The sequence below is a fragment of the Eurosta solidaginis genome, chromosome 5, assembly GCF_040869045.1.
Source record: "Eurosta solidaginis isolate ZX-2024a chromosome 5, ASM4086904v1, whole genome shotgun sequence".
NCBI classification, from domain to species: domain Eukaryota; kingdom Metazoa; phylum Arthropoda; class Insecta; order Diptera; family Tephritidae; genus Eurosta; species Eurosta solidaginis.
Genome location: NC_090323.1, coordinates 89,105,527 through 89,130,562, shown reverse-complemented (window position 1 = coordinate 89,130,562; position 25,036 = coordinate 89,105,527). Strand labels below are relative to the sequence as shown.

Genomic DNA, 25,036 nt, shown 5'->3' with positions numbered 1-25,036 from the left:
ATGCTTTACTGAAATCAGTGTAAATAACATCGGTGTGAAGATTTTCTCTAAATCCATTAGAAACATGAGTTGTGAATTCAAGTAGGTTGGTAATTGTAGATTTTCCTTTACAGAATCCATGTTGGGAGTCTGCAATCAATGTAGAAATGGAAAATGTTAGCTGATTGGTAACAATGGCTTCAAATACCTTTGGGATGGCCGATAACTTTGCAATTCCTCGATAATGTTCTACACATGACCTACTGCCGTTTTTTTGGAGGGGTATTAGAAAAATTTCCTTCCAAGCAGCAGGAAAAACACTATGTTTTAGGGACATGTTGAATAAATCAGTTAGGGGCTGATAAATGTATTCAGCGCATTTTTTAAGAAAACATGTGTGAATTAGGTCAGGGCCGTATTTATAATTCAAAGGCGTTAAATATGTAAAAACCAGAAGTGGAGATATTGCTGGTATATTAATTGCGTTTAGTTAAGTTGATACGAGAATAGAGAAATCATCACGGTATTTCATACCAGAAGGAAACCCTCAACCATACGTTTACGCTTAGGTACCTGTCTTTCCAGAATAGCGTGAATGATAGCATTGAAGTCAGAAACGTTTTTGTCAATATCTGCACCGTATTTGGGCCAAACTGCTCAGTGGCCCCGATTCTCCGGGCATTTTGAGTCGCCTTCTTACACATTTTACTATATCAATATCCCATTTTTCACAAAGAGAATTTGCTTTTTTATTGCTTCTTCACAGAGAATTTCGTATAGTTCAGTCGCTAGTGATTTAAGATCATGATGCGCTTCTCTAAAATTCATCCCCGGATTTTGTAATCTGAGCTGCACACGATCAATCCTCCATAAGATTTCATACCAGCAATGAACTAATGTTATGAAACTAAACTTTTGTATATTTGGCAACAGAGTTGTAGCTTCGCTTCTGGTGTCACTTGTGGTGTTAGTGTCCTCTGCTAATTGTTCTAAGTTTTCTACTACATTCTCTAGCCCACCGACGATAACGCTAACCGCTTCTATTCTGGCTGTCCATCGTGTTTCAGATTCACGTTTGACAGTGATATATGCTTTTAATTATTCCACAACCTGTCGCAAGTGTCCCGGATATATGCGTGCATTTTTTAGTATAGAAAATATTTTGCAGAAATCAGTTATAACAAAAATAATAATTATCCAGGAAGTTCCGCTTTGCGGACCATTTGGCGCCCCCTGTGAGTAGCGCTGTAAAAGGTTTGAAACAAAATAGACTGCGTTGTGAGTGATCATAGCTCAATGCTTAATTGCACTTTTATTGAAATGTTGTCAGCTTATTTATACAAAATTATTCTAACATATTCTTACATACATATTTACATTTAAGCATATATACTTACATACATATTTACCTTAAGCATACATATTTACATACCTAGATACAACTTGATACAACATATGTACCTACACACCTGTGTTGAGTTGTGACTTCTGTGGGAAATGCAACGTTCGCAAATTTGCTTGAATGCAAATTTGTTTGGTCGTGTGTTGTACATACACCTGTATTAAATCGTGTGAATGGCTATGTCAGCAAGAATTGAAAATGCTTTTTTATGTGTTGAGGAACATTTAGACTATTTTTGTTACAGGGTAGCTGATTTAAATATTTGGCCTTAAATTGTTGGCTGTTTACACTACATCTCCCTTTTTTGTTTAGAATGCTTATGCATTTGGAGAATGCTTGAGCATTCTAGTATAAATTAATTCTATATTTTGTGTTTTATGTTTTTAGGTAGAAAATTTACTTATTCTATTAATTTAAGTCTATTTTTGTGAATTATTATTTTATTATTATTTATGATATTGCTATTCTCTATGTTACTGGGAAATTTTTGCTTATCCTCATTTATTATTCTAGATGGGACTAAAGTGTCATTATTTTTACTATCGATATTTTCTACTTTATATGGAGTTAGAGTAAAATTATTGTTTCTGTCGATCTTTTCTACTCTAAAGGGCCCTTTATATCTATTATCTAACTTATGTCCTGACTCATTTTTTACTAGCACTACATCTCCTATATTTCCTTATTTCCTTATAGTGAATATTTGTATCATAACTAATCTCTTGTTTTTCTTTAGCCTGTTTTACTAATTTATATGCTCTATCTTGCGCTATTTGTAACCTATACTTAATTTCTTTGTCATAAGCCTCATAATTGTATAATGGGCTTACTGTGTTTTCTCTTAAAAATTCGTAAATCTGGGGTTTTTTTGGCAAATACTAATTCGTATGGACAATAATAGTATCGTAACAATACGCAAAATATTTAAGATATTCATCCCAATCATTTTTGTCAATGGATATGTAAGAACGTACGTATTCATTGAATGTTCTATGACTACGTTCAACTGTGCCTAAAGTTTGATGGTGATAAGGTGTTGACGTTTTATGGTTTATTTTTAGAAGTTTGCATAATTCTTCAAATAAACTATTTTTATATTCGCTTCCCATATCTGTTATAATTGTCTTCATGCAACCATAAACTAGGATACAATTTTCGAATATCGCTTTCGTTATTGTTTTTGCGTGTTTGTTGGGTATTGGTATTGCAACTAAATACTTAGTTAAGTCACATACTATAGTAACTGCATATTCATTTTTATTTTCCGACCTGGGAATACGGCCTATGTTGTTGTTGTTGTAGCGATTAGGTTACTCCCCGAAGGCTTTGGGGAGTGTTATCGATGTGATGGTCCTTTGTCGGATACAGATCCGATACGCTCCGGTAACACAGCACCATTAAGGTGCTGGCCCGACCATCTCGGGAACGATTTATATGGCCACATTAAACCTTCAGGCCATCCCTCCCTCCCCACCCCCAAGTTCCATGAGGAGCTTGGGGTCGCCAGAGCCTCGTCTGTTAGTGAAACGGGATTCGCCGCTCGATGGTGAGGTTGACAATTGGGTTGGAGAAGCTATATATTGCGCTATCGTATCTCTTTGTACTGTGTCGAATGCTTTTGTGGGCGTTTCGGTTATAATCATAGGTTCTTTCAAGTTTTTTATTATTTTATTATTATTGCAATGAGTGCATTTTTTGATATATTTTCTGATGTCGTTTTTCATTCCGTTCCAATAGTATTTTTGTTTTATTTTATTTGTTATGCGCTTTATTCCTGGGTGGCCACAAAAAACAGGATCGTCATGAAATTTGTGAAGAATGTCTTTAATTTTTTCATTAGTTGTCACGTGCATAACTTCTGGAGTTAATGCTATAATTAGATTTTTGAGAACTTTGCTACCAATTTCTTTAAATGTGTCGACCCGGGCATAATTATCTTTAAACAATTTGTCTCCTAAGCACAACTGTATTTTTCTAATTCCTAAATTGCCGGTTTCTTTTATAAGCCTGGCAAAGAATTTACCTAAATCAATCTTCGCCTCAACAATTAGATTTTTTATATTAATTTCGCTACAAATTTTCTTTCCTTTCTTGAAACGTAATTTCGGAGGATCGAAAACGAGCTGGACTAGTGTCTTTACTTCACATTTATTTAGCGCTTCAAATATTATTGGGTTCTCTTTGTGACTTTTTATTTCTTCATTTTTACTACTGGAATCTTTATTGTTATAATTTTTCTTAGTTTCCGATCTAGTCGTAACTTTTAATATTTTACACGCTTCTACCGATATTTGTTTTAGGTCTTTAATATCTATGCGTGATATTCGTCGGCTACATAGCGATATACTCCACCTCGAAATCATATTCTTCCAGATCTAATCTGATTCGAGTTAATTTTGATGAAGGATTTTTCATCGAAAATAGGAATGTTAGGGGTCTGTGGTCTGTTTTGACCAAAAATTTTCTACCGTAAACGTATGGTCTAAAATATGTTATGGCCCAATGAATGGATGCAAATTCTTTCTCAATTGTTGCTTTATTAATTTCTCCTTTAGTAAATGATCTTGATGCATAGGCAATTGGTAATTGTTTTCCCTCATACTCTTCCCTATAGGCGGAATAGCGCATCGGAAGCGCTTTAGCAGCCCTTCGTAGATGCAATGAAGCGCATCGTGTATGTAGCTCATTACGCCTCTTTTAACATTGGCATGTCATTGGAAATCGGCGCATCACTTTCTTATGAATGTTGCGCAGGTAGAACGCTTCACGAGTCGCGTGAATGATGCGCCCTAAATAATCAACCAAAAATGTAGGAGTGATGCGCATCGATTAAGCGACTAATTATGCAGGAGTGATGCGCACCGACTACGCAACTAGTACTGCGGCCTAGAGGCGCATCTTTTTTGGCATATAATAATGAGAGGCAGATGCGTATTGGGGTCCCCGTATTGGGCTAAATAGAATTCACAGGAAAGCGCTCAAGGAACTTTTTTATTTTTGACCTAGAATTTTTTGAGTGTTTTCTTGCGAACTGCACTCACTTCTTAAAACTGCTTTTCTATTTACGATACGAAGTTGAATAAGAACAAGGATATGAATTGTTTAAATGAACATAAGTTTAGTGTATATTTAAATTCATTTTTAGTACATAAACCTTTAATTTCTTACGGTTAGCGAAGAATTTACGGTTGTCTTTTGTTTAATCAATAAAAAAAAAAATAGATTATTGAGATTTATAAGTATAAGAAATGGTGAAAATAAATACATATAAATAATTAAGTTTATGCTTCAAATTGTCCGTTTTGTCTTTTCATTTTACATAAGTACACTGGAATTTATTAAATTACTTTATGTTAATGTACATTTATTTTTAATTTAAAAATGGAATAAATATGAATTAAGTTGACTTTGAGATGCTAAATAAATACTTCTAGTTTAGTTTAGTTTACATATGTATGTATTACAAAAGAAAATATTACTGGTTGGATTTGCTTTTATACATTTTGTTTTTCGCGGATCGGACCCCCTTTCGCATTTCACTGTCAAATTTAGAAAAATCCATATCGGGACCATGAACTGCACCTGTTAAATGGAAGTAGAGTTTTAACGTTAAGTACATATTTGTGGAAATTTATGCTTACGGAAAACAATCTCATTGAAAAACTTTAGCGATTTGATTGGAAATTTTTGGTGACGACCATCCCAATTAATAAAAGGCAGAGTAGATTCAGCAAATAAAAAGGGAACAATTTTTCTTATTGGAGTAACTCCCACAGTAGTGCGTACGTATGCGACCTGAAATTATATTAAATACCTATTTAGCTAAAAGTTGTGATATGAAGAGGTTAACGTTGCGTAATACCAATTCATCTCGAGAGTACTGTGATGGAATTTTGTCTGCAGACTTAAACTCTTCAATCGTTTTGAACGGAAGAATTGTTAAATTTGATGTGTTTGGTAAGACTCTCTTCATCAATTTTTCGATAACCACATCTTGGCTTGCCATCTTTTGTTTGATTGCTAATATCTCTGTTTTTAGTTCCTTTAGAAGTTCAAGCTGCTGAGACAAAATGGTTTTAATGTCTGCTATATCTGTTCTTTGATCATTCATGAACTTAGTTTGCTCCTCGTTGTGAAATTCTACGAAAAGAAGTATTCAATTTTAGAAAAAAAATCAAGTACTGAAAATAAATAGTAATTACTTAATTTAAACGAAGGTATACTTACCAATTTTTGGGCATTTTGCTTGCAACTGGCTGTTCTCCTCTAAATTGCCGAGCATTTCTTTTTGCGCTGCCTTCGTTGAAAACCTTCTCTTCATGCCCTTCATTCTTCAAGCGGTCACCCTTTTTTAATAATAATGTAAAACTGATACAAAAACTGTTCTCTCTCCTATTGGCAAAAACATACGTTTGCTGATTAAGTTTGTAATTGGAAATATTTCTTCATTATCACTGAGATTGCTAACATATGCAATCCCTAACGACGACATTGAATCCACAGGTTCAGTGAAAAAACTACTTTTATTAAGAAAAACCTACAATATATTCTTGGCCAGACTGATCTTTGAAAAAACCATAAATTTTTGCAGGCACAAATGGTTTAAAGTAGCAATAACAATCGGGTGCGTCGATACTCAAAAAGAATTCGTTGAACTTGTAATTTGTATATAAAGGTGAATTTGAGTATGGAAACCTATGAGTAACTATATTTTTACCCATGCCGATTTTATTTTTAGTTGACAATTCGTTTCGTTCATTGATTCTATTACAAATCTGTTGTAATATAGAGTTAGGCTTCCGGCAATCTTTTTTTAATACTTGAAGATAATTTTCATACCTATAGGCTGAAAAAGAATTTACATTTCCAAATAGCTGCACACAACTTGCAATATGAAGCAGATTATGCACATTATAGCTTACTTTGTTTTCGCAATAAATATATTGAAAATTATGCACAAATACTTCTAACATACTTTGCACACAGTCTAAATTAGCTTGACAGTTAGTAGATGAAATAAGCCTGTAAGAAGCATGAAGTAGAAAGAAATGTGTGTACAACATATGTATGTATTAGAAAGTTTTTAAACAGAACAGGACCCACATATAAAACAATCAGCCTGAACTCTGTAGCCTTCCATCGGCATAAGTCATTGAAAGATCGAAGCATCCTGTGGAACTCATTTGGAATACAGTTTCTTAAAGATACGAAAAGTTTATCCATATCGTCTTTTTTTTCTTTTGAAATCTTTTCACTGCATAGTTCATTATTCCATATTAAAAGCAGCATTTTTTTAACAACTCCCAGGTCAATTTGATGCATTACGTCTAAAGGGAACTGACTTATCATGTTAACATTTAACTTTTCTAGAATATGTTCATTGTTTATAAACATTTTTAGATGGAATTTTTTGTCCTTTCTCGTCTTGAAGTCATCGTCGGTTCTCAAGGGCCCAACTGTTACGCTATATGTCAAGCGTTTCTTTTTTTCCCAGAACAATTAGAACATTCACTTTTTTGCATAGCCTGTTGTGTGCACTTGGAGCATCCATTGTGGCAGAAGTATGACCTACAGTTCCGCTAACGAAAGCACGAGCGGGAGCATCGCATATAATTGCTCGTAGTCTAATAAAAACTGTAGAAGATTCCAGCTCAATACTCTTTCCTTTAAAATCAAAAACTCCTGCACAAAATCAAATAGGAAATCGTTAATATCTTCGGGTTTTTTTTGCCCCATGTAGCATCCAATTAGAAATGGAGACATATTGGTATGGTTTGCTACTGATCCAAGAATTGGCCATAATGAACTTGAGCAACTTTTATATAGGGGAAGACCATCGATACCAATGTCCAACTGTAAACTTTTTTGATCTAGAGGGACTTTCAACTGCAAACATTTTTTAATGCCCTCTATCCCATAATGAAAATATTCCCCAGATTTTACTACACGCGTCTGAATAGATTGTTTTACAAAAATACCACTTGTTGAATTAGGGACATTAAGACCAGATTTGTTTAACAAATGAAGCATATCTTCTGCAGCGACTCGTCTTATTTTATGGTTCACCATCCATTCCTTAAATCCCGTGACAATACTGAATGGCGGTTCCATAACAAGCATCTCAAATTCTGCATTTTCCGGAACAATAATTTCACTGGCATCGGTATTTTCTTTATCTGTGCATAATTCAGGGCTATTTGTTGAATCTTTTGAGGCTTCCTCATCTATGGTTTTGATACTATTCAATTCTTTGGCTACAAGTCGCTTGAAATGCCTTTTGCTATAGCCCAAAAACGCATAACTCATTTTACCTGTCTCATACAACTAGTTCTCTGCAAAATGAAAATTTCATTATACGTGGTGCAATGAGATTTATTCCATGCGGCACTTATAGAATGCACTTTGCTCACCTAGAAAAGGCCAAGCTACGACGCAATGTGTGGTTTTTGATGCAAGTGTGCTCTGCAAAATGAATATTCAATACAAGAATTAAAATGCAAATTGGATCTATAGCAAAACGGATTCAACTGAAATTCACTCTACTCACCTCCAAAAAGATAAAAATATGATGAAAACCAAGCCAGCAAGAGTTTGTATTATTCTGGAAAGCTCCCACTTCTATATTTTTATATATACCAATCTGATTTTTAAGTTTTTGGCAAATTTCCAATTTAGTTTATATTTTCATAAACACCGCACATATTTTATTACAATACTTAGATTTATTTATCTATTTTTATTAATAAATGAAATCGCGACAAACACGCACGTGCAAAAAACTCAATCTTCGACTGCTGAACTCGAAATGAAAATAAAACAAAATGGCAGAAACATATAAGCAAAAAAAAGCGCTTGCTGATTTTCTGCATGTTATGTAGCTAATACGGAGCACTTTGCTAAATGTCTATCTTTCAGCGTTTTTAGAAGTGAAAAGGTAGCGCATCAAAAATGAAGTTTAGAGAAGCGCATGAATAAATTCTGCTGGGTTGGCTTAATACTGCTCCGCAAACATATCCACTTGCGTCAGTTGTTATACAAAATTGTTTATTGAAATCGGGATATTATAGGATATTAGGGCTTATTAACGCAGCTTTCAAATAGTCAAAGGATTTTTTGCAATCCTCTGTCAGTCGAAAACTAAATTTTTCTTGCAAAGTCTTGTTATTATTCTAGAATATTCTGCAAAATTTGGGATAAATCTTCTGTAATAATTGCAAAATGCGACGAATCTTTTCGCGTCATCCGCATTTTTAGGTGTTGGGAAATTTTTAACAATTTCGAATTTATTGGGCTCTGGCAAAATTCCTTTGCTTGTGCATTTATGACTAAGGTAAGTTACTTCTTGCTTGAAAAATAAGCATTTATTCGGATGTAATTTTAAATTGTATTTTCTACAAGTTGCGAAAACATCTCGTAAATTTTTAATCATATGGTTTTCGGAGCATCCTAATACGACTAAATCGTCATGTATAGGAATGCTTGTGAAGGTTTTAAGCCTGCAAATGCCAATGTCATCATTCTTTGGAATGAGTTCGGTGCTACTTTAAAACGATAAGTACCATTATCCGCTGTAAAGGATGTGATATCTCTTGACTCTTCGCTGAGTTCAATCTGGTGAAATCCAGACATTAAATCTAAACATGAAAAATATTTAGCTCTTCCTAATTGATCTAGTATGTCATCAATTCTTGGTAAAGGGAATTTATCTTCGGTTAATTTTTTATTTACTTCTCTGTAATCTACAACCATTCTCCATCTTTTTCCTTGGTAATTCGGTAGTGATTTTTTCGGTACTAATAATATTGGACTACTGAATTCTGAAATTGAAGGTTCTATTATGTCATCTTTAACTAATTTGTTTACTTCTTTATTAATTTCACTCTTATGAGCTTCTGGTATTCTATAATTTTTTACGTAGACTGGGTTGTTGTCTTTCATATGAAGTTTTTGTTTGTAAAAATTACTAGTAGTAATTGGTTCTGTTTCCAATGAAAAAATGTCAATGAATTCTGCACATAATGCATTAAGTGATTTATTTGCAAATTTTGGAAAATTTTTATTTAATCTTTCTAATTTTTCCTTATTGTTGGCCTCATTTTCGAGTTTTTTATTTTCAATTATTCTATAATCATTCAAGTTTCCTGTACGTATATTAAAATCTTGCAGTGTTGCATTTTTATTTGTTGTATTTATAATTCTAACAAATGTTTGTTGTGAATTTGCTAGTGCGTTTGCAATAAAAATACCTTCAGACAATTCTTGTTGTGGAATTAATAAATCTGAATATTTATTTTCTATGTGAATTTGTCGAACTACTTCTGATCGTGCGGAAAATGCAATTATATTTTTTAATGAAATTTAATCCTAATATTCCATCACATGGGATTGGGAAAGTGTCTTCTACTACGTGAAATTTGTGTCTAATTAATAGGTAATCATCTTTTAAATCTGCTTTAACCGTGCTAATAGTGCTTGTTATTTCTTGACCAATTCCTCTTAGATCTGTTTTTTGAGAATTATTTATCGTCACATTACTGTCAATCTGCCCCTTTTTTATTATTGAAATATCCGCTCCCGTATCGATTAGGAGGGTTGATATGGAATCATTCAGAGTTGTTCTGGAAGATATGTAGCTATTAAGATGTAAATTGAAAATATATAATTTGTTATTTATTGAGGTGGAGTTTGTTGGTTTTCCTGTTGTGTAACATTTCGGACATTTCTGGTGTTATTGCGGGTATTTCCTCGCGATCCGAAATTTCGACCAGGTCTTTGGTTATTTTGTCTGTTATTATTATTCTTGTTATTATTATTATTATTATACGTATTGAAAGAACGTCTATAATTTCCTCTATAATTATTGTTTTGGTAACTCCTGCGGAAGCTTCCTCGGAAATTGGAATTTTGTTGGCGAATATGTAGTAGTGAATTTGTATTTCCAGTTACTTCTGTGTAACTGTTAGTAAATTTCGATATGGCTTCGTTCATTGTTTTGAACGTTCCAGCTTGCATAATTGTTTTTACTTTATCTTTGGGGCATTTTTTACACATAGCTTTCACAGCTGATTGTGTAGCATACTTGGTTGCTAACTCTGGTGTTAGTCCTTCGGATATGTATGCTCCTTCCAACGATTTTGTGAACTTTTCAATTTCAGCAGTGTACTGATTTGAAGTTTTACTGCGCTGTTGGATATTCAGGAGTTTTGCTGTCAAAACTTCAACCGATTCACCTTTAATTACTGTTTTTAATTTTTGTCTTATTGCTTCGATTGTGCTTTCAGTGTTTATTAGGTTTCTGGCTGTTCCTTTCAGCTTGGTTTTTATCATTGAAACCGCTATAGCTTCATGGGTATCCTTAATTTGTTCTAAGATATCTAAAGCACCCAGAAAGCTATTCAAGTTTTCAGCTTTACCATCGAATTGTGGCAAAACTGATGAAGCAGTCTTTAAAAATTCGACTATTGTTTGTGACATTTTGTTGATTTCAGTGTGTGAGTTTGATGTCTCTGTTAAAATTTCCTGTTTTTCTTCTTCTACTTTTTGTTCTATTTCTGGTTCCTCTTCTAAATCGGAGGCTGACTCCAGAAGGAATGTGCTAAAGTCTATTTCTATTTCCTTCTTGAAACTCGTTGGTACTTTGAATTCTATATCATATCTTGCCAGTGAGGTCACCAATTTGTCTCTAACGCTGGAAAAAATTTGATATGCTTGGTCCTTTCGATTGCCGTCTAGTTTACCATTCAACTGTTGAAGTGTTTTTCTTATTTTGTTAAATACTTCAACTATTATTTTAAGATGCTTTACTACTGTTTCTGCCTTTATTTTGTATTTTTATTAATACAATTGTAAGATTTTTCTCCTATCGTTTTTTCTTCTATAAGTAGTTTAACGATATCTTCCCATTTGCCCATTGGGGATGGTAGCTAAAATTTAGTTAAACCTTATCTAAACCCCCTGCGCGGCTGGTATATCGCTTTTTTAGGAATTTATTATGGGTTGGGTAGAGTTTCAGAAACAAACTGATGCAACGGACTACGCAGATTATTAGAAGCATGATTTTGATAGTATCTAGTGTCTCAGTATGATCTACTACTTGGACTGAGTTTACAACGTTTGCCGTTGGTTTTTCTATTTTTGATTCTTGGCTTCCCATCGTAAAAAAATATGATGAAATAAAATTTTTTTTTTGTTTTTTTTTCTTTTATTAAAAAAATTTTTCTTTTTTTTTTCAATAGATTAATCTGTCCTTCCCATAAATTTGACTTCGTACCTATATAATTCTTCGGATGTTGTTGCTGGTGGGTTTCTTACATTCCATATTGTTGATTCCCCAGGCATATCAATAAGTTTCCACCATTTTTTCAACCATACTAGAGTTTTTTCCTCATCTACAATTTTAATTTCATTTTTAAGGTCCTCAAGTGGGCCTTTTACACAACTTTTAATTTTTCTTGAACTTTCCATAATTTTAAAATCAATAGTTTTACAAAATTGTATTTTATTTATATTTTTTTTTCAACACCCGAATGTTTACATTGCTGGGTTGGTTTTTATTTTGATAATTATTTTTCCTTAATTCCTTGATTTCTTGTTTTAGTTTAATTTTTTCTGTCTGATTTGTGCTTAAATAAATTTTTTCATAAATCTTGGCTATTGTTTTTCGAATGGCAAACTGCTTTCCTCCTCTTTTTCTTTTCAATTTTATCGGTTTTGGAACTTTAGGTTCCTCAATTTTTTGAATCTTATTTCTCTGTCTATATTCCTCGATTGTTATTGGCTTAGGACCTTGCTTGGGTATTTCAGGTGGTTTATTTTCACCTTCTTGGAACTTCAGATTTTGTTTAACTAATCTTTCAAAAATTTGATCAAATTGACTTTGTATGTCCTCTTCTTGGAACATGTCTCAAAATTTAGCAAAAAAAAGGTTTTTACAGCAGAAATTTGAATTTTTGCTTGTCAATAGGCAGTTGTTAGGTTGCCCGAATATTTTTCCTGCTTAGAAATTATGTCTAAAATGTTAAAACTATTTCAAAGTTAAGGTAATTATATTTATACTTATTATGCTGCCAGTCTTGTTGTTTATTCCGAATGTGTTTCTTTTGTTCTTTCCGAGGTAATATCAATATGTTTAAAAATTGCTAAATGGCGTCATTTTTGAGTGCTCAAAATTGGTCATATCCACTGCTCCTGCATCAGTTCGATTATAAAGCCAGTAAATTACCATAAAAATTGCTAAATGGCGTCATTTTTGAGTGCTCCAAATTTCTTCAAATTAGCTTTCAGTAGATTTCGTTTGATCAGCTCCTTTTTGCTTTTCTTCTTCCAGGATAAAATTTAGAGTAAAAAACTCGTTTTATAGCTTCACTCTTTGTTCCTTTTATAAAGCTTAGGCTGTAATCAGCCAGTAAACATCTTGCCAGCTATGAAATTAGGCTGAAAAATCAGCCAGAAGAATCATAGGCAGGATCGCCATGTGAAAGTTTTGAAATAAAATAGACTGCGTTGTGAGTGATCAAAGATCAATGCTTAATTGCTCTTTTATTCAAATGTTGTCAGCTTATTTATACAAAATTATTCTAACATATTCTTACATGCATATTTACATTTAAATACATACTTACATACATATTTACCTTAAGCTCACATACTTACATACCTAGATACAACTTGATACAATATATATACCTACAAACCTGTGTTGAGTTGTGACTTCTGTGGGAAATGGAACATTCTCAAATTTGCTTGAATGCAAATTTGTTTGGTCGTGTGTTTTACATACATCTGTATTAAATCGTATGAATGGCTATGTCAGCAAGAATTGAAAATGCTTTTTTATGTGTTGATGAACATTTAGACTATTTTTGTTACAGGGTAGCTGATTTAAATATTTGGCCTTAAATTGTTGGCTGTTTACACTACAGCGCCCGGTGGAGGATGCCGCCCCCCTGAAACTACTGTAGATAAAATTTGGCTAAGTTTATTAAAATTAACCGTCGCGAATTCAAATCTATAACTAGAGTCGTTTTCTGTATTAGTGCAACTCCGAGAACTTTTTTCCATTTCGTAAACTATTTCCAGCGAAGGATGATAACGGTTCTCAGGTACAGTAAGTTCACCCCTCCTAAGAATGGATTTTGATGTATTATCAACAAATACCAAATCAAGTACCCTCCCAAACATGTTTCAAACTGTATTTATCTGTCTAAGGCAAAGTTCAGTTATTTCCGCTAAACAGTCGTTGCTGGACAATTTTGAAGAAACCGGTACAGTACCATGGTCGGTTGTGATCCATGATACGTGCGAGAGATTGAAGTCACCCAAGACAATTATAGGATCAATAGGCTTCAACATTGAATTGATAGCTTTCAGTAACGTAATATGATTCATATACACCGGGGGATCAGCAGATGGTGGGATATAGCAAATGGCAATATAGGTAAAACCTATCCCCAGCTGGATTCTAATGCACTTAAATTCCGTAGCTTTTATAACAGGTAAATTAACCTCAGTGGAAGGTATAGAAGAATGTACCGCGAGCAAAACTCCACCTCCAACTCTGTTCAAGTGTTCATTTCTATATATTTGGTAATCATTGCAAAGAACCTCCGAATTAAATATATGAGGATTTAACCAAGTTTTACTAAGAGCGATGATATTGTAATTACAGTTAAATGATTTCAAGTACAGTTCAGTTAGTTTCGTGTTTAGTCCTTTTACATTTTGATAAAATATATTAAGGACAGATTTAATATTTAGTTTTTTGCTGCATTATTGTTATGAGGAACGGCAGCAAGATTGCGAATATTAACGTTGCGTCTATGCTCGAATTTACGCACAAAAGCCCCAGGTGGCCAAAATGAATTATTTAAAATTGTTTCAAAGTGTTGCGCGGTTATGTCAATCCTAAATGACGAAATGTCTCTAGGATAATTAAAATTAAATTGACGAATAGTCACGTTTTCGGATTTGAGTTTACTTATGATGTAAGACTTCAGATCCTCTTCTGTAGTGTCTCTCTCGAATCTGGACACAAAAATCTACTTTTTAATAGGGAGAGTAATCAATCTACTAGCCGGCGTTTCAGATTCCGCTGTCGATGGTTGAACTGCTAAGGGACTCGGTGAGGACAGGTTTATCAATTCAATCGTTGCGGGTGGAAGAACTGGAGGTGGAGGAACTTTGGGATCAGCACCCATAGTGGGAGCTGGAAGGGAAACATCGATAGGCCTACGATTATTATCCGGAATGTTTACATTTGAGTGTTTGAAAGACTTAAAGAAGCTCTCATAATGCTAAAACTTCTCGAACAAAGCGGAGATTTCTGCCTATTTCAGAGAACCCATCTCGGGTCTGTTTGAAAACCTTGAAAGGATCAATTTCGGTAGGCCTACATTTTAAACAAGCCCAACGCACTCCCTTATTATTATCATTAAGTTCTTCAACCACTCGTGCTAACAAACCGGCGCACTTCATATGGGCAAGCCCATCGCAAAGCCAGCATGCCACGAAGGGATGCGATTCACTTTTTACTAAGCAGTTTGGATATAGACACGACATTCTTAATAAACTTAAAGAGGGTGAAGAATAAATATATATATAAATGGCACAGAAACCCGAGAATTAATAAAATAGGAAAAGTATGAATATTAATTGAACGATAGCAAAACGGGTTATACAGAAAAAATACAATAGTTTAAAAGTAGCTGTTAGAAAGGGATATGCTGTATGAGCAGTTTGAGATGCACTGTAATAACACTGAACAAACCACGCAAACAGCTGTGACACTGAGGAAAGAATGTGTACGCAAAAAATCAAAAATAAAAACAAAATACACTATTAAAAACTGAACCTTATCAACAACCACAAAACCATGCAAAACGCTAGGCAATTTAACTGCAAGTGAATATGTACATATATGTGTATATCCAAAATTGATGAAAATTTTAGTTTTTTACTTTAAAAATTTAAGTAAGAGCAATTGAATTTAAATCTAATTTCTTAATTCAGCATACACAATTATTGCACTTCGCGAACTATTTGAACAATAAAACTATATTTAGCAATATTAAACACTATATTTATTGAAAACACAGATAGAAACTCAACTACACAGCTTGACGTTTGCGAGACTCGTCATTGCCCATCAAACGTTTGCCGTGATCGTCATCAGGTAAGGGTTGTCATCTTAACAGAGGCCTTATGTTGTTTTTCATTAGAGAGTGGTTTGACGTGGCGGGTCCTAAGCCCAGCGCACATACCGCTCAGTAAAAATGGAAATTTACTTGCACGTTCATATATCGAGCGGCTTGACCGAAGACAGACGCCCGATGGGAGATGAAAATCCCCCAGCCCAGCTAGCCCTTAAACCTAGTACGTCAGAGTGGCCACTAAACGTATATTCAGCGGCTACGCAGAGGATAATTGGCATCAAGCGACCGGAAGAAGCGCGCTGTTGAATCGCGAGCAATAGAATCGCACTGGCCATTCCTTGGTGAATGGCGATCAGAAGCTTTCCCCACTTGCATGGACTTCTACCCACGGCACCACCCTCCTGACCACATCGCTACTGCCAAATCTTTGTTGAAGATTTAAGCGACGTCAGCTTCACAGACTTCTTGGCCTAGTTTGCAACGGAAATATCGGGTCGCCGTACTTTAAGGTAATTGTTGTGACGAATAATGGCCGAGCCACAATGAAGTTTTTCGTATAGATGCGTTTAACGCAATCTTATGCATGAGAGTAACATCGCCACAATCTACACTGGTCGGTCTTATATGGAGTTGGCGGCCGAAAATACTTCCAGTAGAGATATCAACATAAAACTTTGGTCACGGCTTTACAATAATGGGAGAATTATTATTCCCATAAAATTAGTGCGGGTGATACCTTCATACCGACCACAACCACCCACTTTCACCGCATGCATAATACATGCAAGTTATCGTCAGCTACGCAATAAGCAGGTGATACCCATTCATTGTGTGGGAATCTGTGTTTGCTGACGAAAGCGTCTGGTGAATCATTCGTAAAGATTCCCACGATTTGTGTGGGAATTCGTTTTTGCTGATTTAGTGTTTGGTGAGCGTAACGCCTTAGCGGCAGCGATAAAGCAAGCAAGCGCAGTCGACAGCGACAACAACAACGATCGCGGTAGCGCCAACGGGAAGGTTAGGACTAGAATTTAGTTATGTTAGCTTTAAGTTAGTCAGTTTTCGTAAGATACTCAACGTAAATAAATGCATTTATAAAATTGGCGTCCAACTCTGAGAAAGTTCAACTACAAAGGATAACAACCAAACCAAAAGATAACAAACAAACCAAAGGACGTCGGGGTTGATTCTGGATAGGTAAGAGTTTAACCTGTTACAGTATCCAGAACGAAGTTGAGCAAGAGTGACACGCGTTTCCCTGGGGAGTATGCGTTCCTCTTCTGCGAGTTCTGGATATTTTTCTTCAAGTACTGGATTCACCGGGCAATTCCCGACATAAAGGTCCGACGCCTGTCTATGGAGTTCACCAAGGACCTGCTTGTGTTTTTCCGCTTCATACGGCTGGGTTCTCAGGTGCCGTATTTCCTCAAAACGCTTACGGAGATGACTCCTTAGGCCCCTAGGCGGTGCTGGTTCGTCAATCAGATGTCTGTTGGGATGCCCAGGTTTCTGGGTATTCAACAGAAACTGTTTGGTCAGCATCTCATTTCTCCCCCTGATGGGGAGTATTCTCGCCTCATTATGCAGATGGTGTTCTGGGGACATAAGAAGACAGCCCGTGGCGATTCTGAGAGCAGTATTTTGGCAGGCCTGTAGTTTCTTCCAGTGGGTGGTTTTTAGGCTTGGCGACCATATGGGTGACGCGTAGCACGTAATCGGCTGGCTAATTGCTTTGTATGTGGTCAAGAGCGTTTCTTTATCTTTTCCCCAGGTACTGCCAGCAAGGGATTTGAGGATTTTATTACGGCTCTGAATTCTTGGAACAATTGCGGTTGCGTGCGCACCAAAATGTAGATCCTGATCCAACGTCACACCCAAGATTTTGGGGTGTAGGACAGTCGGTAGCGTAGTGCCATCGACGTGGATGTTCAATATGGTCGACATTTGGGGCGTCCATGTTGTAAATAAGGTCGCGGAAGATTTAGTCGGTGACAATGCCAGGTTTCGCGAGGCGAAAAAACTGGAGAGATCAGGGAGATAGCCGTTTATTTTATTGCATAGATCATCGATCTTTGGGCCTGGGCCTGTGGCCATTATTGTGCAGTCATCGGCGTAGGAAACGATTGTGACTCCTTCCGGTGGTGAAGGTAGCTTAGATATGTAGAAATTAAACAAAAGCGGGGATAGGACACCACCCTGTGGCACCCCTTGTTTAATTCTCCTTTGTTTTGATGTTTCGTTTCTGAATTGCACCGATGCCTGCCGACCACCCAGATAATTTGCGGTCCACCTTTTAAGACATGGGGGAAGGGTAGACCCTTCCAGGTCTTGCAGTAACGAGCCATGGTTGACCGTATCAAAAGCTTTTGATAGGTCTAACGCTACGAGTACTGTTCTATGGTGGGGATATTGACTCAAACCGCAATTTATCTGGGTGCTAATGACATTTGGCGCGGAGGTAGTGCTATGGAGTTTTCTGAAGCCATGCTGATGAGGGGCTAGCTGCAAATGTGCTTAGAAATAAGGGAGCAAAATGGCTTCAAGCGTCTTTGCCACTGGCGATAGGAGAGATATCGGACGATATGACTCACCTACGTTAGCTGGTTTCCCAGGCTTTAGTAGCGGGACCACCTTGGCCATTTTCCATTTCTCGGGTATGACAAAGGTGGAAAGAGACAGGTTGAAGACAAGCGCTAAATATTTGAAACCCTCTTTCCCTAGGTTTTTAAGCATCGGCATGGCTATGCCGTCTGGGCCCACTGCTTTGGATGGTTTAGCGCGACCAATGGCGTCCTCAACCTCTCTAGCGGTGATGGTAATTGGTGACGCGCTGAGTTTGTGTTTATGTGCGTGTCTATTGGCTCTCCGTCTATCTTTGCCGACCGTAGGATGCATTATATATTATCGGCAGAAAGCGCTCGCGCATTTTTTCGCATCCGGCAGCACCTTATCGCCAAAGGCGATGGAAACTTTGTCTTTTTGCTTAGTCGGATTCGATAGGGACTTTACGGTGGACCAAAGTTTACCTACACCGGTAGAGAGGTTACAACCTCTTAGGTGCTCTTCCCATTTCGCCCGCTTGTGTTCGTCCACAAGCAATCTGATGCGTTGGTTTATATCCCTTATTTGGGGGTCGCCTGGATCAGGCTGTCTTATAAGGTCGCGTTCCCTCGCTAAGCTCGCGGCCTCCGCCGGGAAGTGGGGCCGGATTTCGGGAATTCTCCCGGCGGGAATGAAATGTGCCGAGGCGGATTCAATGACCTTACGGAAGGCACGCTCCCCTTGGCGGGCATCAGTCGGGATAGGGAGGGCAGCAAAGCTGCTGTCTGTTGCAGATTTATATTCTTCCCACTTTCCTTTTTTGAAGTTTATGAAAGTGCGTTTTTCGGTGACGATGAAGTCGGCGGTACGCTCGAACGAAATAAGTATGGGCAGGTGGTCGGATGCCAATGTTACCATCGGCTCCCAGTTGACGCAGTTTACGAGTTCTGCGCTCACGATTGAGATATCTGGCGAGCTATGACAGCTTCCTACCATACGTGTGGGGGCGTCTCCGTTTATTGTGCAGAACGTCGTTTCGTCTATTTGATCCGCCAACATCTCACCCCTACTGTCCGCCCGCAAGTTTGAATGCCATAGGTCGTGATGGGCATTCAAATCGCCTAAGATAATGCGATTGTTGCCAGTGAGTAGCGCCTCGATATTAGGGCGGTATCCACTGGGGCAACAGGTGACAGGAGGGATGTAGATGTTGATGATTTCTAGATTTGCATCGCCTGACCGGACAGATAGGCCTTGACGTTCTAAGACATTGTCACTGCGGTCGATGCCAGGATCAAATATATGATATTGCACAGAGGTGTATAATAAACGCGAGGCCGCCTCCATTTCCGCTCTCGCGGTCTTTCCTGTGGACATTATAACCAGAGCAGGTCTGCAATGCAGATCTTGCTGTGAGTTTAGTCTCTTGAATCGCAGCAATGCGGATGTTGTGCCGCTTCATGAAATCGACTATCTCCGTAATCTTCCCAGTTAGTCCATTACAGTTGAACTGCAGAATTCTGAAGTGCATGAGGGGTGACGCCGCCACTCTAGGGGTAACTGAGGGGTGACTACGCCTAGGCTGTGGAAGGCCAGGACGCAATTGCTGTTGTGGTCTTGGGACTGGGCGCCCTTGGGCAAGCATTGGGGTACCCGGATGATTTGGGTTTGCGACCTGGAAACATGGCGCGATGAAACCCGTCGAGGGGTTGCCGTCGCGGAGACCAGAACATCTAGGAAAGTGGCACCACCCAAGGCAGGAGCTGCATTGAGCGGATGTCGCAAACCGATATATTCTGTGCTGGCAGACGGTGCAAACGGAGGCAGGGACTAAGAGTCTGTTTCCCTGACCTGCACGATTGCTGCCAGAAAAGAGAGGGGGAGAAGAAGACGGGGGCAGGGGCTGATGCTCAGCATTGCTACCAGCTCTACTACGAAGGTAGTAGTTATGAGTGGTATCAGCTGTTTGAGTTGTTGGCGCCGTGGGGCGCGAGCAGCAGCGGGTACTTGTTGTGGCTTGCTGAGCAGCGAAGCTGCTGGAAGGTAGTGGGGATACGCTTAGGCGTAGACTACGGGACGCCCTTGGGCGTGAGCAGCAAGGAGCCACAAAAGATTTATAAAAGTTACGTGGACGTCGGGTTTTGGGATCAAGCCCAGAACAACCTGTCCGATGCAACCATCCCTTGCACGAGACACACTGAACAGAGTATGACCGTCCTAAAAAAATTCTTTTCTGGCAAATGCAGCAAAACCATTTCTCAGGACCGGGGTCAGGAGACGGACCCGGATTGGGTTCCCGGAGTAAGAGAATATCTAGCATTCCTGCTGCAAGGAGCTGCTGGGAGGATGACAATTTGTGGGAGGGACGAAACAAATTAAATGGGGTCACACTGAAATGACAGTCCTTGGTCGGGAAAAATCCCGAGTCGCTCCGGTACATAGAACCGACTGCCTTGTGAAGCGAATTTTTGTTTGTAGTGTCTGTGTGTGTTGTGACTGGCTAATTGTGCATTGAACGCGGTTAGATTGCCTTAGAATAGGAAACTTTTAGTTCATGAGTGACTCAAAATTAGAGAACCTTCTGGACAAGATTTATAAATTACAAGTTACGCAAAAAATTGATACGGTTTAAGTAACTACGTTAGTTCAGGTGGTCGTTACAAGCGCCCTCGAAAAGCAAAGGCAGGTTTTTGAAGCTAAAATAAAGCAACTGACAGATCAGATGACTACTTTAACTACAGGAAAAACACCAAAAGTATTCGAACCGGTGAAAATACAACCCGGAGTTAAGTGTGAGGTGCCCCTAGATTTGGTAAAATCATTGCCAGATTTTGATGGGCAAATTAGTTCATATGGGTCCTGGCGACAGGCTGCTCATACAGCATATGAAGTTTTCAGGAGCCACCAGGGTAGCTCCAGACATCAATCGGTCGGCATAATTAGAAATAAAATAAAGGGCTCTGCTGATGCCATTTTGGCATCATTTAATACAGTTCTGAATTATGACGCAATAATTGTGAGGCTAGATTTCACTTATGCGGACAAAGGTCCCTTATTGAACAACAGTTTTCTACATCTATGGAAGAAAAAAGTAAACTAAAAAAATGCGTCAACTCGGATAAAAACAAAAAAATCCCCATTTCGAATACAGACAATACAGAGCAAATGAATATAGGAATAATAGACAAGAGCAAGTCACTCCTATGGACGTTGATCCATCGGAATCAAAGCTGCGACAAAGCACAAATTGGCGTAGGGAACCATCACATGGTGCCACTCGGAATGAGCAGCAGTATAGGAACAATACTTTCCATAACGCTAGGCAGTACCAATCACACCCTAACAGACATGCAGGTTCCGACCGAAATACCGGTCCCCAGCTTCAAAGAGTAAATCATATAGTCGACGACAAATACAAGGAAGATAATTATAATAACACAGCGCAGGGTGAGATCTCGGAAATTGAAGAAGAGGAACAAGCGATTTTTTTAGGGAAAGATCATCTCTCCCATGGATCAGTAGAACCATAGGTAGAGAAAGTAGGCATATTAAGCTATTAGTAGACACAGGTACAGCGAAAAACTATATAAAAAAAATTAGAAGAACTGCAAGGCATCAGACCGGTGTCTTCTCCGTTTTTTGTAAAATCAATCCACGGATTTAATAAAATAAATTAAAAATGTAAGATTGTAACTTCTAGCTTCGATGGTTAATAAAACAGCAGAAACGTCCGGATTAATTATCTTAATTCTTTATTCTTCAGTCGTCAATCCAATAATGAACCGGAAGTCTACCATCTTCTCTTTTCTTCCTTTACAGTGATGTATTTTTTCTTATTCTATTAATTAGTTGGCATGGTTGCATCTATGATTTTACAACTCGACCAGCCTGAAACTTAAACTTATCTTAATTTCTATTTTTACTGTCATACATTTCTTAATCTGATACAATTCGCTATTTGTGTTCAGAGTTACAGATCGCACTGTATTTTCCTTGATACATTATAACTTAATTTCTATCTTCACTATCGTACATTTCTTAATCTAATACATAATCTATATCTAATACCTAATCTAATACAATTCGATATTTGTGTTCAGAGTTACCGCTCTGCCAATCTGACACTGTAATCGACCTCGATACAGTATAACTTAATTTCCAACAAATATAAGTCTGGTTCTACTGTGAAATATTTTCTTTGAAAGCGGCTCACTAATACCTTCAACTCATCAAGTGTTTTGGCCGGTAACTGTAGATGTGCATTTGGCACTACATTGCCTATGCCGCCTATTATGAAATCGATGATTTCTGTTTCGCATATGTTTGCCCGTTTTCCTATTGCCTGTATCAATAGAACGTAGCAATGTAATGACTCGCTCTTTTTGTCCCACTTGCGTCTTGCCAACATCTTATAAACTGCGTTCCTCTGTATCGGCACCTCAAATTCCGTCGTAAGGGCCTTTTTTAACTCGGCATAGCTTAACGCTTTGCTGGTGGTAAGGACAACTTTGGCTGTTCCCACCAGGCAGCGACGAAAAGCCAGCAATTTGAATCGTTCGTCTACTCTTGACGACTCCATTACATCTTCGGAATCTTGAAGAAAATGCCCCACCGTCACTGATATATCATCGCCACTGAACTTGGGCATAGCATGCTCTTTATCGGCAAAATCCAGTCTAACTTGCTGTTGTACCCCAGTACTAGCTCTTAGCTCGTCGATTTCCTTCATTAATTTTAACATTTCCATACGTTTTCGTAACGCCACCAGTTCGTCATCCACACTTATGGTCGTGGCTCTTGCGTCAATTGGGGCAGAGTTTGATGGGGCGGCAGCAAAAACATCGTGAACTGCAGGTGTTGAATTGAATTCAACCAAAACATCGGTAGTAGAGGCAGTTGGAACGGCAGTGGCGGCAGTATGACCGGCGGTGACGGCAGTGGCGGCAGAGCAGAATAGACGGCAACAAAAACATCGTGAATAGCAGGTGTTGAATTGAATTCAACCAAAACATCGGTAGTAGAGGCAGTTGGAACGGCAGTGGCGGCAGTATAAACGGCGGTGACGGCAGTGGCGGCAGAGCATACGGGAGCAGCAGAATAGACGGCAGTGGCGGCAGTATGAACGGCGGTAACGGCAGTGGCGGCAGAGGAATCAATAGAAACGGCAGTGTTTATCTGAATCATTTCGTCCGGAATGTTCTCCGATATATTTGTGTTCGGAGTGGTATTCATCGTATTTGCGGAGCTACTTATTATCTCCCACGCTAACTATATTTTGCAGTAATCTGCGTAATTGTATAATGTTGGCAGTAGGAGGGAAATTCACATATTTTCAGTTAAAACTTTGATAATGTTTTCTCGAGCATCCATTTTACAAAATATTTGTTTATAATAGTTCGTTAACACACCTGAGATATAACTTTTAGCCAGGCATGCTTAACCAACGAACCGATATCATTTCGTTACGATAATTAACATTAATAAATGAAACAAAGTCATTTCATTTCGTTTATTAACGTTAAGAACGTCAAATTAACGAAATGATTTTGTTTCGTTTTATGCCATATCAAAACGAAATCAAATCGTTTATGTTGATTATTAATTTAAAACTATGCTGGCAAAGCTGACTGATGGCGGATTCATTTAAGGGGAAAGCATTAGCCAAGCTGATTGCAACTTTTCTCATGAATTTTGACAGTACGAACATTTCTCAGAGTATTTTTGACATTACCACCGACGAATTACACAAACAAATTACATGGAGTTTGTGTGTATGTCCGCTCGCTGTTACCACTTTACGGCTTCACCATGGCTATAGCATTGCCAGCATAATTCAAACATAAATTGTCAGGTTTTTGTTAACGTTTTTACCGTTAACGAAAGCTTTTAGTTTCGGTTAAAAACGAGATACAATTTATCTTGACAATTTCTTTATCGATAAAATTTCGAAGTGTCAACAGAAACGGTGGAATTTTTTTGATAAACGATTAGCTTAACGTTAAGGTGCATACCTGCTTCTAGCTTCGATGGTTAATAAAACAGCAGAAACGTCCAGATTAATTATCTTAATTCTTTATTCTTCAGTCGTCAATCCAATAATGAACCGGAAGTCCACCATCTTCTCTTTTCTTCCTTTACAGTGATGTATTTTTGCTTATTCTATTATTTAGTTGACATGGTTGCATTTATGATCTTACAAGATAACTGTTTTCGGTATCGATTCCCATTTTTTTGTTCTACCAAGCTTATCAACTTTTGATGGCATTATAGGGCTTGACCTTTTAACAAAGGTTAACGCAAAAATAGACTTGAGTCCGAAATTAATAAATTATGATTTGCGTACAGACACAATTTTACTCTTGGAACGTGCTAAAAATTCTAAAAGGGGAAATTCCAGAAGAAGTATGGGAAAAATTATTAAAATGATTAAAAGCCAAAAAGAAGCATTTGCCGACCAAAGGAAAAAACTGCCTTATGATACAAATATCGTCGCTACGATTCGAACTACAGACCAAGACCCGGCCTACTCGAAATTTTACCCCTATCCAGGGGAGGCGGTAGACTGTGTAAATGACGAAATAGAACAGCTTTTGAGGGCTGGCATAATTAGGCCATCTAGGTCTCCACACAATAACCCAGTATGGGTAGTTGACAAAAAGGGCACTGACGACAAGGGAAATAAAAAGAAACGTCTTGTCTTAAGCTCCGTAAGCTTAACTCCAAAACAATATATGACAAGTATCCCATTCCTAACGTAATGGCAATATTGTCAAATATGGGGAAAGTGCAAATTTTCACGACCCTTGATCTTAAATCAGAGTTTCACCAGATAGAACTAAAAGAGAGTGACAGGGAAAAAACTGCATTCGCGATAAATAATGGCAAATATGAATTTTGTCGAATGCCATTCGGGCTCAAAAATGCACCAATTGTCTTTCAGCGAGCCATCTATGACGTGCTTAGG

The 25,036-nt window shown here is 37.7% G+C and overlaps 2 protein-coding genes across 2 annotated transcripts in view; one reads left to right on the top strand and one right to left on the bottom strand.

Annotated features, from left to right (window-relative positions):
• Lamtor1 (Late endosomal/lysosomal adaptor, MAPK and MTOR activator 1) overlaps positions 1 to 25,036 on the top strand; it is a 318,543-nt gene that overhangs the window by 274,976 nt on the left and 18,531 nt on the right. The gene's annotated exons all lie outside the window — the stretch shown is intronic.
• Positions 4,991 to 6,315, bottom strand: LOC137252781 (uncharacterized). The gene is made up of 3 exons (XM_067788868.1): positions 5,609 to 6,315; positions 5,244 to 5,521; positions 4,991 to 5,176 (listed from the first exon to the last, which is right to left on the bottom strand). Exons 1-3 carry the CDS (start codon positions 5,709 to 5,711, stop codon positions 4,991 to 4,993), a joined length of 567 nt encoding a protein of 188 aa, XP_067644969.1. The 5' UTR covers positions 5,712 to 6,315.

What these genes read in the sequence shown, in the direction of transcription:
- LOC137252781 (XM_067788868.1), bottom strand. Translation starts at nt 5,711, where the DNA reads ATGAAGGGCATGAAGAGAAGGTTTTCAACGAAGGCAGCGCAAAAAGAA. An exon ending in AGCAAAATGCCCAAAAATTG is followed by an intron (nt 5,522 to 5,608) that starts GTAAGTATACCT and finishes TTCTTTTCGTAG; the next exon opens with AATTTCACAACGAGGAGCAA. An exon ending in AGTACTCTCGAGATGAATTG is followed by an intron (nt 5,177 to 5,243) that starts GTATTACGCAAC and finishes ATATAATTTCAG; the next exon opens with GTCGCATACGTACGCACTAC.